Raw genomic sequence first — 14,590 nt, 5'->3', positions numbered from 1 at the left:
GCACGCAAAATAACCATTTACCACCCTCTTTACTAGATTGACTCAGATTAATTAAACTTGTTCCTTGAAAATTATTTTAATTTTAATCCATTTATTTATGTAAACAATAAACCGGTCTAATATAAACAAAACAACAATATCAAGATCGACGCTTTCACACAATTAACATCAAATATTCTCTAGTGAAAAAGAGTTACCCGGAATAAATACACCGCGGAATGAAAGTACGCTTACACTTACAGCGACATTTGGACTAGTAGTATATAACCTGCTTCAGAACAATTATCCTACTGTATACCATTATCGTAAAATTGACAAGCAGAAAGTAAACTATACAATGTGGACAAATATACCCATTTAGATATTAATAAAAGGCATGCACAATTTTGAAGATTGTAAAAATGAAAGTAGTATAAAACAGCAGTAATTTGAAGTTAGTTTTCTCCAACCAGTCACGGTGCCTTATGCAATTCTCATTTAATATTGATTTCACTGGGTTTTTTTTCTATTAATTACTGTTTTCCTATAACAATTTGAATAGGGAAGTTCACTTCTTTACCGTTTCGTTTCCCATCTCATTAAATTCCGCCATCTCAGATTTGTTTATAATGAGCATAGCATTCGGAGAAACGTTAACTCTAAAAGTGTTCCGTATAAATTTGTTTTTCTCTAGACTTACCCATCATACAGTTTGAATAACAATTTTTCCTTTTTAAATGATGAAAAGATATTTTATAGAGCAACACTAATACCTTAATTTTTGTATGATTTGTTATTATATTATAATAAAACTAAATTTTCAAAATTTTAATTAGTCAAACCACATCTCGCGCAAGCGAGAATTCATATTTTAATTCGAAATTGGGTCAAGCAAAATTCTGACGTTTTGAATTATTCTAAAAGAATATTCATATTATACAGAATTATTTATACTTATTTTGGACATAATAACACAAAAATAATGTCGAACGTAAGTGGTATATGTTGAAATCCAATTTGTTCATAGTTTAATTCAAGGAATTCGACATATTTTTACAAGAATGGATTTGTTTTCATCAAAACTTTACACACACAAAAAAAAAAGAACACACAGATTTTTCGTTGATCTTCACGAAATTATTTGCCCTAAAGCTGAACTCATTTCCTTAGTTTCAAATAACGATATAGAAAATAACATAAAAAATAGTAGAAACGTGGTGTTGTGTAATTGCAAGTAGAAGGGGAAACGACAGTGAAATAAATTTGCTCCTATATTTTTTCTAATTCAAAAATTTACTTTACTCTTTAGTATGTTACTAATACAGGATCACTGGGTTCCTCTTCACCAGTCTCTTCATCACATTCTTCTCCATTTCTAGTGATTTTAGTTGTATGGTCCTCCGTCATTGTTTGGTTCATCAACATGTAACTTATTTATCAAGCCTGTAATTATATCATTTTAATGTTTTAGTTGTTTGCACAGTTTGGTGATGTATGTGTAACTATATTTTCTGGTAGCATGTTGCATGGTTTTACCACTCATAGAGCAAAGAAATTTCTCCTAAATTATCTTCTAGCTCTGCAGATAGATTTTTAGGCTGTTGCCTCATAAACCTTTTCTCATTTTGAGCAGTATTTTTTCATGGTCATGTACATGTGCTTCCATAATATTATTAATTAAACAAATTGTGCTACGTTCAGGGGTTAAAAAATCCACTAGCCCGACGCCTGGGACTAGACTTCTACACTTCGGGCAATTAAAACTTGTAACCGAATATGCCCGACGGACTAGTAACAAACAATTCTTGGCATTTCCAAAATAGTAAGTGGAAAATCCCCTCATCACTATTCTATCTTAGCCAATCAGATTCAATTACGTACATCATCCGGGATTCCAAGAATTTGAACCGATTTTGTACATGTTTTTAAAATAGAACAACTAACTCTGGGTGGACCGGTATCATGTATTGATCGCAATTCACGTACTTTCAATATCAATTTCTCAGTACAGGGCGTATTGTACATTGCTTATGCCGAGATTTTCAATTAATGGTACTTGGGTGTATGATGTAATGATCGATATTGACCTGTCTTGTCGGACAGCTGTTAATTTGAGCTTGAAACCATGCACAAATTATTTCTAAACATTTTAGTACGGCCACCACAGGAACTTTGTCAGTTTCAAAACGAAAAACGGTAGATGAAGGGGGTAATGAGGCTGAAAATTTATCCCAAAAAATGCCAAATACGACCAGGAAAAGCAGAAAAAAACATATATAGTGTCATGGACAGAAAGATTCCCCATGGGCAAGATCGACTGTTACTGATGATAAACAAGAGATGATGTTTTGTGAATATTTCCGTTATTTTCCTGATCACGCTGATAAAAAGTCTTCTTTGTATGTGGGAACAACAAATATACGAATTGAACCACTGGTTTAACATGACAATATCAATGAACATGTTTTCTGTGCCCGAAAATATTTAACAACCCATAGTACAAGGGATATCCAAAAAGATGTCTAGAGATCCTTGTTATAATTAATAAAACAAAAATTTATTTGATTTATTTTATCAAATACCGTGTATAATGCCGCATTCAAAACAAGGGACACCCACTCTAAATTTGTAAGGTATACTCGGGCTAGCAGGTCAGTTTTGATGGGCTAGCAGCTCTTTCAACAGGGCTAGTAAAATCCTGCTACCAATAAGTCCTGGGCTAGTGAGCTGTAACAAATTTTTTTAACCCCTGTACAATGTACGTTACACCTCTCTGTCATATATTCCATTTATGATACAATACTCACAATGGAGTAACATTGAATTTAATCAGTATAGACATGTTTATCTATAACTAGCTGCGGAACCGTAGCCTCTATAACTACATGTAGCATAGAAAACATGGGTACATGCTGTTTCATTGATTTACACCCCCACATCTTTTTATTTAGTCCCATACCGACGAAGTCGAAGGGGACTTTAGGTTTGCACTCTGTCCGTCCTTCTGTCCATCCGTCAGTCCGGCATATCAGTTTTCCACATTTTTTTTCTTCGTTCTTGAAGATATTGATTTCATATTTGGTATATAGTTTTGCCATGACAAGTTATAGATCAAGTTGGAATTTTGTTCCGGTCTGATGATTTAGTCCAGAGTTCTGGACCATATCTAATGTTAGAGTACTATGTTAAACCATATTTCTGTACAAAGGGAGATAACTCATTTTTTAAAAGACATTCTTTGGTAAATTAATTTAAGAATTTTTTGGCAGGTTTGTTTGTTATTTTGTATAAACTAATTTTCTGAATGCTATATATATATATATATATATATATATATATAAAAATTATGAAGTGAAATCCTCTAATTAGATAATAATCTATTTTTATTAATGTATATATATATTACATTACATTGTGTAGATAAAAATTGTTGACATTTTATAGATAAGTTACAAATCTATATTAGTTTGTGACAAATAAAAGAAAAAATATTTGGAACTATTAATTATATTTGATTATAATTTGAAAATAGATATACATTGTATTACATCATATCTAATTTTAGAGAACTATTAATCATATCTAATGTTAAAGTGATTTCCACACTTTTATTCATCATGCTTGAAGATATTGATTGATAATTGGTATATAGTTTTATCATGACAAGTTATACAGATCAAGTTCGAAATTTTGTTTCGCTCTGATAATTTTGTGCAGAGTTATGGTCCTTGGACTTGAAAAATTCACTCATCAGTTTTCCACACTGTTTTTAGTCATGCTTGAAGATATTGACTTGATATTTTCTTTTTGTTTACACCATGAGAAGTTATAGAACAAGTCAGCTTTTTGTTCCAGTATAATGAATTTTTACCCGGTAGGAGGACTATGTACATTGTATTGCCATGCAATACTCTCAGAATGCTTGTTCATATTACAATGAGGCTATTTTATCATGTTCATGTAATTAGATGATGTAAAAGTAATTTGATAGTAATTTTTGGATGACATTAAGTCTTCTATGCACCATTGGGAACAGTGTAACCAACAAACATGTACAGTTTATGTACATGTATACAAGATCATGTATATTATTAGTTACATGGTGTGTTAGTGACCTATTACAATTTATATGGGATCAGTAAATTCCATATGGGGTGAAAGCGAAGCTCGAATCCCCATATGGAATTTACTGACTCCATATATATCGTATTAGGTCACTAGCACACTGTGTAAACGAATTTATCTTACCGACAATCTTCACATGTGGTATTTAGACTAGCGGCCTATCAAAGTGATTAAGTCTTCAATACTTAGTATTAAGAACCTACTTCCATTTGTCTATACAAAAAACAAATGCCAACAATAACAACTTGTTCATGTTGTTAGCTTTAAATTTGTTTTATGAATTTATTTCAATCGTTCATTATCAATTCCTTCATCTGTTGAAACCTTTCAGATTTCTTTTTTGTTTTGAAAGGGAAGTAACTCCTTACTAACCCCATATGGTCATATTTTTTACGACACCCTATATCAAATATATGTAGTAACCACGTGTAGTCCTTTAACCAATCATATCCCCAGAAATCTATAGGAGGTAAGATAAATATATATATGTCATTACATGATGGACATGTACATTTATTTACCTATTTCACTGATATATACATGTATATTCTGAAAAAAAGTATCAGTTTATTATTATTTTAATTAATAACTTAATTGTGTTAATAAGTAAAAATCTATCAATGTGAAATGGAATACATGCATGTTGAAACATTATAAACTGTCAAGGGTATAACTCTATATATAGGGTTATTAGAGAAAAATAAAATGTATTAATTCATGTAATTTAATTGGAAAATTAATTATCAAGGCTATGTATTAAGTTACTGCGCATTGTTTCAAGATTTCCCAAGTGCCCACTAAAAATTAAAATATTTATTATTTAACAAATAACAAACATATGACTAAAGATTAAGAAAATTTTAGAAATAAAAAGTAGGCAACTCATGAAAGTATCTGTAATAACCATGATAACACATGTATGATATTTTCTGTAATAACCCTATAGAGTTACATCCCTTGACTGATAAAGGTCATGAAGGTGAACATGAATGTATTAGACAGCCTTTTGGCTGGCTTAATTTTTTAACTGAATTTTAAATCCTGATTATTTTCCATAATCTTTTTTTAAACTGTTAACCGTAAATGACTCTTACAAGTCAATTAATCATTGATGATTAAGGCATTGATGATTAACCCCACAACATTCTGTATGTATGTGCCTGTCCCAAGTCAGGAGCCTGTAATTCAGTGGTTGTCGTTTGTTTATGTGTTACATATTTGTTTTTCGTTCATTTTTTGTACATAAATTAGGCCGTTAGTTTTCTCTTTTGAATTGTTTTACATTGTCACTTCTGAGCCTTTTATAGCTGACTGTGCGGTATGGGCTTTGTTCATTGTTGAAGGCCGTACTGTGACCTATAGTTGTTAATTTCTGTGTCATTTGGTCTCTTGTGGAGAGTTGTCTCATTGGCAATCATACCACATCTTCTTTTTTATAATTATATATGGTATTTTATATATATGTCAATGTGCAGATATGGTTGCCTATAATTGCTTACATACACTTCATTTGAACTTTTGTGGATAGTTGTCTCATTGGCAATCATATCACATCTCCTTATTTTTGCATTATGTAAATTTTATTTATCCACAGTCATGACAGTTAAAACATTGTAGTCTGACACCAAAAAAAGAAATTTTCTTGGATTTGATTTTTTTTTAACATGTTGAACATACCATTGTTTATTTTCAAGCTCATAAGTCACTCTGTGCTAATTTGCAAATTTGCTAAGATAATTTATTCATGTGGTCACTTTATTTGCAGGTTTCAAATGTAGAAAATTTATCACCACAAGTAATCAGGAGTCTTGCTAAAGAAATAGCCGATTTATGTAACGATCCTCCTGAAGGCATCAAGATTTTTCCTAATGATGAAGACATAACAGATATACAAGCACACATAGAAGGCCCAGGTAAGAACAATAGTAACACGAGTCCAAAAACCAAAAAAATATAATGTGTTTTCAGGGTTTCCTATTTTTTAGATCTCAACATGCATGACATGTCTACCCTAAAGTTTTGATATGTACCTTTAGTAGTCATGGTAGTGAGTTGTGACAAGATTGCTGGTCTCCCTACCCTATATAATAATACTCAAGGTAAAAAAAAAATGGCAGATAGAAAAAAGAATTGTACCTTCATGACCTTTGTCATGTTTGTTTGGCCTAAAGTGAACTTATGCAATATGTGTTTTGCTCATTGTTGAAGGCTGTATGGTGACCTATAGTTGTTAACTTCTACATCATTTGGTCTCTTATGTAGAGTTATCTCATGGCAATCATACCACATGTTATTATTTTATATTGTTTAATTTATCAGTTTATATATAAAGATAAGGAGATATACATGTTGTATGCTTGCCAATGAGACAACTACATGTACAAATGTATTCACCAAACAGTGGTAAAAAATAACTCAGAATGTTTTCCTTTAAAACTGATAAAAACAAATGTAAAAACAAATTTTTAATACTGATGAATGAGTAATTCATACACTTAAAGTAAAGACAAACATAGTGATGTACATTTCTGGATCCTTGTTAATGAGGAGCAGTTTGGACTTAAAGTTTGGACAGTCAAATTGGAATAAATATGTTAAGAAGCTTTATTTTCAAAAACATACAAAATAGGCCTTGAACATGTTTAAAGAATATCCAAAGACGGCTGGTGATTGTGGGTGATCTCTGTAATACTAACAGTAAAAGAGAGGCAAAAGATACCAAAGCAACATTCAAACTCATAAGTTGAAAATAAACTGACAACGCCATGGCTAAAAAAGAAAAAAAAAAAACAGACAAACAACAGTATACAAAACACAACATAGAAAAATATATAAATTCAAAAGATATTCTATGACATGATCATCAATCAGAGTATTAATATCATGAATACTATTATCTCTCTAAAAAACCCTGATTCACCTATTGTGTTCTTTACATTAATGACATTTAAATCTTTTGTTGTTTCAGCGGGAACACCATATGCAGGAGGATCCTTTAGAATGAAATTAGTACTCGGTAAAAATTTCCCATCAGAACCACCAAAAGGATTTTTTTTAACAAAAATATTTCATCCAAATGTTGCAAGTAATGGTGAAATTTGTGTTAATACATTGAAAAAAGACTGGAAAGCTGAATTAGGAATTAAACATATATTACTAGTAAGTTCAATTTATACACCATATGCATGTACACTGTAGGCTTTATGTTGAGAAAAATTGACCTCTAGATTTCTATTCTAACTCTTTGTGTTGCTTGGTTGATGTCTCATTGATGTATACAACACATCTCCTTTGATTCATAGTCATAGAGATGCATTTAATTTATTAATAGTCATAAATATTTCGTAGTGGAGTCCCAAGATTTGATTTGATTTTTGGTGTTTTAACACCACTTTTAAGCACCGCTTTTGGGTTATTACGTGGCGGCTAGTTTTTATTGGTGGAGGAAGCCGGAGTGCTCGAAGAAAACCACCGACCTTCGATAGGAAAACTGACAATCCTAGTCAAATAAGATTGGAGACGAGTGCACCCGCACGAGCGGGTTCGAACTTGCAACCTCAGTGTTGACTGGCTAGTGATTACAGTAGTAACTACTTAGACCACTCGGCCACCAAGGCCCCTGGAGTCCAAGCTATAGCTCTTTCCAGATTCTTAAATTTTACTCAAACTTTATAATTTGAAGTTGTTTATCTCTTTTTTTCAAGAAGTGGAACTGATTCACAGAAGTTCAATGAAGAGTCAACGATAAGTGGTTTTTAATCCTAGTTGATTTAAAGAAAATATTTAGTTATAATTATAAATATAAAACATATTAATGGTATCTTGTCTATTTTACTTCTAACTGTTGCTCTGCACTACAGCAAACCAGTATTCATACCAGTATACTTCCCATCAAAGGGAATAATTGCAATTTTAAAATCAGATTCTGGCTTTCAGAAGTGAGTTTCTAGAAAGTCCCTTAGGTGTAACTTGAACATGAAATAGACCCATTAAAGGCTAGAAAGCAAACTTTATTTGTTACATCAGAAAAACAGCAAACCAACAATAACAATGAATAAAAACATCCAAAAACAATTACATTTATAGCTGAATGGCCTATAACAATGTTAAAAGTTGTCTGTAATCATAAATTACAAGTTCTATAACTATGACTATGTGATTATAACATAACCGATAACAGAGAAAATTTACCATACTAGCTGTGTTAAAACATTGATCAAAAATCAGAATCTCGAAGACAACATAGGATAAAGTTGAATGAAGAAGAAGGGGATGAATAAGTAGACAAACTATAAACTATGTCTACAAGATATAAATACATATACATGTAGTATTTACTTTTTGCAAAAATTGAAGTTGACACACATGAAAAGTGATGAATGTTTATATACATTGTAAAAACTTTTGATTTCATTTCAGACCATTAAATGTTTACTAATAGTACCAAACCCAGAATCTGCATTAAATGAAGAGGCAGGAAAATTACTTTTAGAACAATATGAAGATTATTCCACGAGGGCAAAACTTTATACAGAAATACACGCCAAACCTATGAAGTAAGTTTTCGTTGCAGATCATGTACCGTATACAGTTAACTCTCGTTGTCTCGAACTCGGTTGACTCGAAATTTCGGATGAGTCGAAGTTTTCACATGGTCCCGAACTTTGTTCCATATAAATGTATGTAATTCGACTCCCGATAAGTCGAAATTTCGGTTGAGTCGAACTAAATTTACGATCCCAAGGTTAACAAAAGCATTCAAAATTCATTATTTATCTCGAGCTAATACACATATGTCAAAATATGACCTCCGGCATTTAAATGGATTGAAGAGTTAATCTGACAATACACGTGTAATTAAATTTCCAGTCACTGACCACTGTATTGATTTATGACATGCTTTTTCCACAAGTGTTTACCTAAGATTATCTTTTATAGAATTTTTATAAATAATTAGTGATACATTGTTAATGTTCATGAAAAAGTATTTAAAATGTTTACAAAACAATTAATTGTGATTTACACTAATGAGCTTAGGTGTGTATAAAGAAAGGATTATGACTTACGTTGACGATCACCTAAAAACTACTCAATCGGCGTCTTTAATCTTGTTGTATTTTCTTTTGAAAAGAAAGAGTGAGATAAAACAAAATGAAGAGAAATCTAAATTTTCTAAAATCTCTTGTATCCGAGAATAAACAATTTTGTCAACTATAAACGACCTGAATAACGAAACTATCGATTGGAAATTACTCTCTCAGGTAAAAGCCATAGGAAAAAATTGTAACTGAAACAATTGAATATGTAAAAATAATGTTATTATAATAATGAAAGACCATGACATATAAATACATCAATCTGATACCAGAATATCGATCCCCTTCCCATATTCACCCGGATTTATTATAGCTTTACCAAGCTAAGCAAGAGTTGTGTCCCTTGTTCTGTCAAACTTCCAGTTTTCGTTTGAGTCGAACTACGTGTATCTCGAAATATTTCTCTGGTCCGGCTGACTTCGAGATAATGAGAGTCGACTGTATTTAGAAATTATTACAAGGTTTTTGTCGAGCCTTCGACTTTAGTCGAAAAAGCGAGACATAGCGATCCTACATTCCGTCGGCGGCGTCCACAAATATTCACTCTGTGGTTAAAGTTTTTAAAATTTTAATAACTTTCTTAAACTATCCTGGGTTTGTACCAAACTTGGACAGAAGCTTGTTTATGATCATAAGATAGTATCTAGAAGTAAATTTTGTAAAAAAATAAATCCATTTTTTCCTTATTTTACTTTTAAATGACCTTAGATTTTCTGCCAGGAAACAACACATTCACTCTGTGGTTAAAGTTTTTAAAATTTTAATAACTTTCTTATACTATTTTGGATTTGTACCAAACTTGGACAGAAGCTTGTTTATGATCAAAAGCTAGTATCTAGAAGGAAATTTTGTAAAAAAATAAATCCATTTTTTCCGTATTTTACTTTTAAATGGACTTAGATTTTCTGCCAGGAAACAACATATTCACTCTGTGGTTAAAGTTTTTAAAATTTTAATAACTTTCTTATACTATTTTGGATTTGTACCAAACTTGGACAGAAGCTTGTTTATGATCAAATGCTAGTATCTAGAAGGAAATTTTGTTTTCTTCCAGTTAACATTACATTCAGTCTGCAGTTAAAGTTTTTAAACAGTTATTTTAAATCATAAACTATCCTGGAATTTTACCAAACTTGGACAGAAGCTTCTTACATATATAAAAACATTAAATATTTTTATTGATTTACTTCCTCATTTTTGTTGTCTGTGATTAACAGAAAAAGTAGGCGAGACACTGGGTTCCGCGGAACCCTTACGAATTTTTATTATTGAGAAAAATTGTGACAGGATCTATTTCACAAAAATTAAAAGTAATATTTTAAACGTTTGATAGCGTTATTTGTATACAGCATTTCTAGAAAGCGAATTAATAATCTTACATTTGTTTCCTTTTGTGTAACAATCGCAATAATAAATTCACACAAAAATTTCTGAAGTTACGGTACTTGAAATTACATGTCAGACATCATGGACATATTGGCTAGATTTAAATCATTTATACCTGTGGGAGTGAGCACATATTTAGTAAAACTTTTATATGGTCCCCTGTTTCCAACTTACGGTACAGACATGTCATATTTCTATATATACATGTATATATATATATTTTAATACAAAAATGAACCCAAATGAGTTTTTTGTTATTTAATATATTTCCAAAATCTGAGGTTTTGAGTGAGCAAGGTTGAAATGAAAAAAACAATCCAATCTGTATTGTAATAAGACTCATTGAAAGGGATACAAAGGGATCAACTGAGCTGTTGGAATTTTTTTATCATAGTGATGGCAATTATTCGTTTAAATATCAAATCAATTAAAATCAGTCTGTAAGAGCCAAACAGTTAGTTTAGCCAATAGTTTAACATTGTTAGTAATCTTGCCATTGTGTGCTATAGTCTATCACAGGAACAGTTGTGTGAACTTGATATCATAATATATATATGGACAATTGGGTTCTGGTCTCCTCTCACTATTCTGAAATTACATTTTGTTCTATTGTCCCTCAAGAATATGCTGGTTTGGACCTTTGGGTTTTGAATTTGAAAATTGAACTGTCTTGAGTGGAGAAATATCGTTTTGCATAAGGCTTCACTGACCGTGACAAGGATAGGTGGTAGATTCTATTTTTCTGATGATATAAAGACAATATTTAGGCAAACTTTATTTTTCCTTTTTCAATGATCTATAAAAAAAGATCATGTTCTTTCTATGTGTTGTCATTGAAAGGATAGCAAGAAAATTTGACATAATACTTGATTTTTGACTAATTAACAACTGATATCAAATAAAAGAAATAGAGTTCCAATGCCCCCTGCGTTGCACGTATTTTATCTGTCCAAGGTCAATAACAAAAATTAAAAATATTTTATCTGCAATTGTTTTCTAAATTGTCTGTGACATTCTGGATATTAACCTTTGATATAAATTTGATAAAAATCTGGCAAGAATTGTACACATGAGAGCACTAACAATGCAATTTTCCATATAATTAATATTTCTAAGGGGCAGAACTCTTTTAAAAATTATTGATCAGCACTGATTTATGAACTTGTCCGAGACATTGCTGATATAAACCTACAATAGAATTTTCATAAAAATCTGACAAGAATTGTACACATGAGCCCGCTAACGATGCAATTTTCCATGTAATTAATGTTTCCAAGGGCATAACTCTTTTATCAATAGTTCATTGGCACTGATTTTCAAACTCTTCCCAGACATTGCTAATATAAACCTATGATATAAGTTTAATAAAAATCTTGCAAGAATTGTACATGTGAGAACACTAACAAGACTGGACGAACGCTCGGTATTTCTATTTCTATATCAACAATCATCTTCCCTCTAAATGTATTTTTAGCTGTACATGCACACTTTTTTGGGGTCACAAAAATAATCATAGTTTTTAATAAAACTAAGTCTAAAATCTATCCCCTGTTATCAAATCATTAGGTTAAAACGGTTAACACCCAAAGCAAGCCTGACAAAAATTCAAAAACTAGATGTGTCGTAACGATCTGACACGAATGGCCCCACCCCACACCTTAAAAGATTGAAGCCATTTTTAGGAGTGGAAATTTGAGAATGAAAATCTGTATAACTGAAATTTGTATTGTAGTCCAAAGCCTGTAGTTCCAGCAAAATTCAATGGAGCAGAACCAAACATAATCTCGATCTGTATTTCATTACAGTAGACTCAAATACTTAAAAATCAGCTTAATATGTCAAGATGTTTAGAAAAAAAGTCTATAACTGTCATTTTCCCAAAATGTTAAAGTCCAAACCAGTTGTTCTAAAAAAAAAAATCAGTTGAGATGCCACCAAACGTAAACTAAATCTGTAACTTATCATAGTAGACTCACATACTAAAATTTAGCTCAATATGTGAAGGCATTTAGAAAAAAGACTGTATAACTGTTTGTTGCGGGATGACGGAATGACAGATAAGGGTAAAACTATATGACCCTGACAACTTTGTTGCAGGGCCATAAAAATAAGTAAATTATATGACATATATTGAAATGACCTTTGTTTTTCCAGTTGTTCCATTGGTTGATATAGTCCGAGCATTTGGTTTTGTCACGCTTTATAGACTTTCTCCACACTCCAAAGATGTACTGTCAGTTACCAAAATCCATATGCAAATACAACCTAATCAAAAGACAAAATTCCTTACTGTTTGACTCCCAGTTGCTACCTTGATTGTCTTGAATGTTTACAATTACAAACAAAGAAAGGTTAAACATGTTAAGTAATTGGTGAGGAAAAATTCCAGGATTCTTTTTTAATCCCTGTAACATGGATTTGCAATTCTTCATGAGTTGATATAGTATGTAAAATTATTGTTATAATTTTAGATGTATGGAAGAAAAAGAAATCCCAGCATCACCTAGTAAAAACTGTTTAGAAGGACCAATGGCAAAAAAGCATGCTGGAGACAAAAAAGTGATAGACAAAAAGAAAAAAGAGAAGAAAAAAGTGTTAAAAAGATTGTGATATAATGTATTTGTGTATGTTGATCATGTATTTATTCATACAATGATAGTATTTATGCGTGTAGAGAATTGGAAGCAATTGACCTTCTTGGTTTATATGATAAGTGTGTAAATGCGATTTGTGTGTGTATGATTTTATGAACCAGGAATTTTATATGAAATTGACAACCTTCTTGTATAAAAGGAAATCATGAAGTACCATTATATTCATTCATAGCTCGACAAAATTATTCGGTGACATTTGTTGTACGTCCAGCGATATTTTTGTAATGTATTAATTACCAGCTGCAATATAATTGTGACGGTGAAATGTGTACACAACGATCTGGTCGTTTTTATTTGTTTATTTATTTAATTTTTTGTTTATAAAAATTTTATTTCTTAGAAAATCTACTCATTTACATTTTCTAAGTTTTTTTTTTAATTTTATGACCTGAAGTCTGTGAATGCTTCATGTTCCATTTTTCATTTGTATCATAAAATTCTTAATTATATATATTATATGTGTCTAATAATAAATTTGAAAAGAAAATGAAATTAAATGGATCTTAATTACTTTATAAAGTAAAATAAGTAGATGTGGTACAATTACCAATGAGACAGTTATCCATCAGAGTTCTAATGACATTGATGCTAGCAACTATAGGTCACGGTTAGTCACCATACGGCTTTCAACAATGAGCAAAACCCATACCAAATAGCAAGCAATAAAAGGCCCTGACATGACAAAATGTAAAAAAAAGTTTCAAACAAGAAGACCAAATGCCTGATTTATGTACAATAATGTTTATATGCCTCTTTCCAAGGTAATTCTGTTGTCTGACATAAGAGCACAATGTAAAAATATAACTTTAAACATAGAGTTTATGTCACTAAGAATAGGTCAAACACTTAAATAGTTCTCTGTGGTGCAGAATGTTCAAAGATGTTCCAGCAACATCTCTGAAGACTAATATCAGCACTGTTTCCAATGTAAAAATAGTCATTTTCCTAATTCAATGGGAAATTTCCCTATTTTATTTTTCATATAGTCAATTTTAAAATTAATTTCTTCCTATCTAAAAATATGAATAAACTGACATGTTGTTTGTACATTAATGAGACGGTAAGAAAACAACACAAATATTCAAACAATTAATTAAGGACCAAGTTTGTCCTCTGTACTGTGATGTAGCAATTCTATCAATTCATATAATTAATTGCAGCTCACACATATATACTGTTAGGGATCAGGATTTTATCAACACAAGTTTCAGTTGATTGTATCACTATTTTTAGTATAAACCCCTACCTCCAAAGGGGGAATATGGTGATGCAAATGTCTGTCCATTTGTCCACGATAAGGTTTAAGTTTCCATGTGATGATTAAAGTATTGCTAAAACCAAATCTTTTAA

At 31.2% G+C, this 14,590-nt stretch overlaps 2 protein-coding genes across 2 annotated transcripts in view; one reads left to right on the top strand and one right to left on the bottom strand.

Annotated features, from left to right (window-relative positions):
• LOC127710001 (ADP-ribosylation factor-like protein 6-interacting protein 1) overlaps positions 1-631 on the bottom strand; it is a 31,407-nt gene extending 30,776 nt beyond the window's left edge. Inside the window, exon 1 of the mRNA XM_052215712.1 lies at positions 560-631. Coding sequence (XP_052071672.1) covers positions 560-616 — 57 coding nt within the window. The 5' untranslated portion in view covers positions 617-631. The remainder of the gene's footprint in view (positions 1-559) is intronic.
• A 210-nt stretch (positions 632-841) lies between these two features.
• On the top strand, positions 842-13,737 carry LOC127710003 (ubiquitin-conjugating enzyme E2 S-like). The gene is made up of 5 exons (XM_052215713.1): positions 842-970; positions 5,870-6,017; positions 7,073-7,263; positions 8,524-8,660; positions 13,058-13,737. Exons 1-5 carry the CDS (start codon positions 962-964, stop codon positions 13,194-13,196), a joined length of 624 nt encoding a protein of 207 aa, XP_052071673.1. The 5' UTR covers positions 842-961; the 3' UTR covers positions 13,197-13,737.
• Positions 13,738-14,590: the final 853 nt, after the last annotated feature.

The sequence above is a fragment of the Mytilus californianus genome, unplaced genomic scaffold (assembly GCF_021869535.1).
Source record: "Mytilus californianus isolate M0D057914Y unplaced genomic scaffold, xbMytCali1.0.p SCAF_7, whole genome shotgun sequence".
NCBI lineage: Eukaryota > Metazoa > Mollusca > Bivalvia > Mytilida > Mytilidae > Mytilus > Mytilus californianus.
The sequence above is the reverse complement of the archived record's forward strand: the minus strand, read 5'-3'. Positions and strand labels throughout refer to the sequence as shown.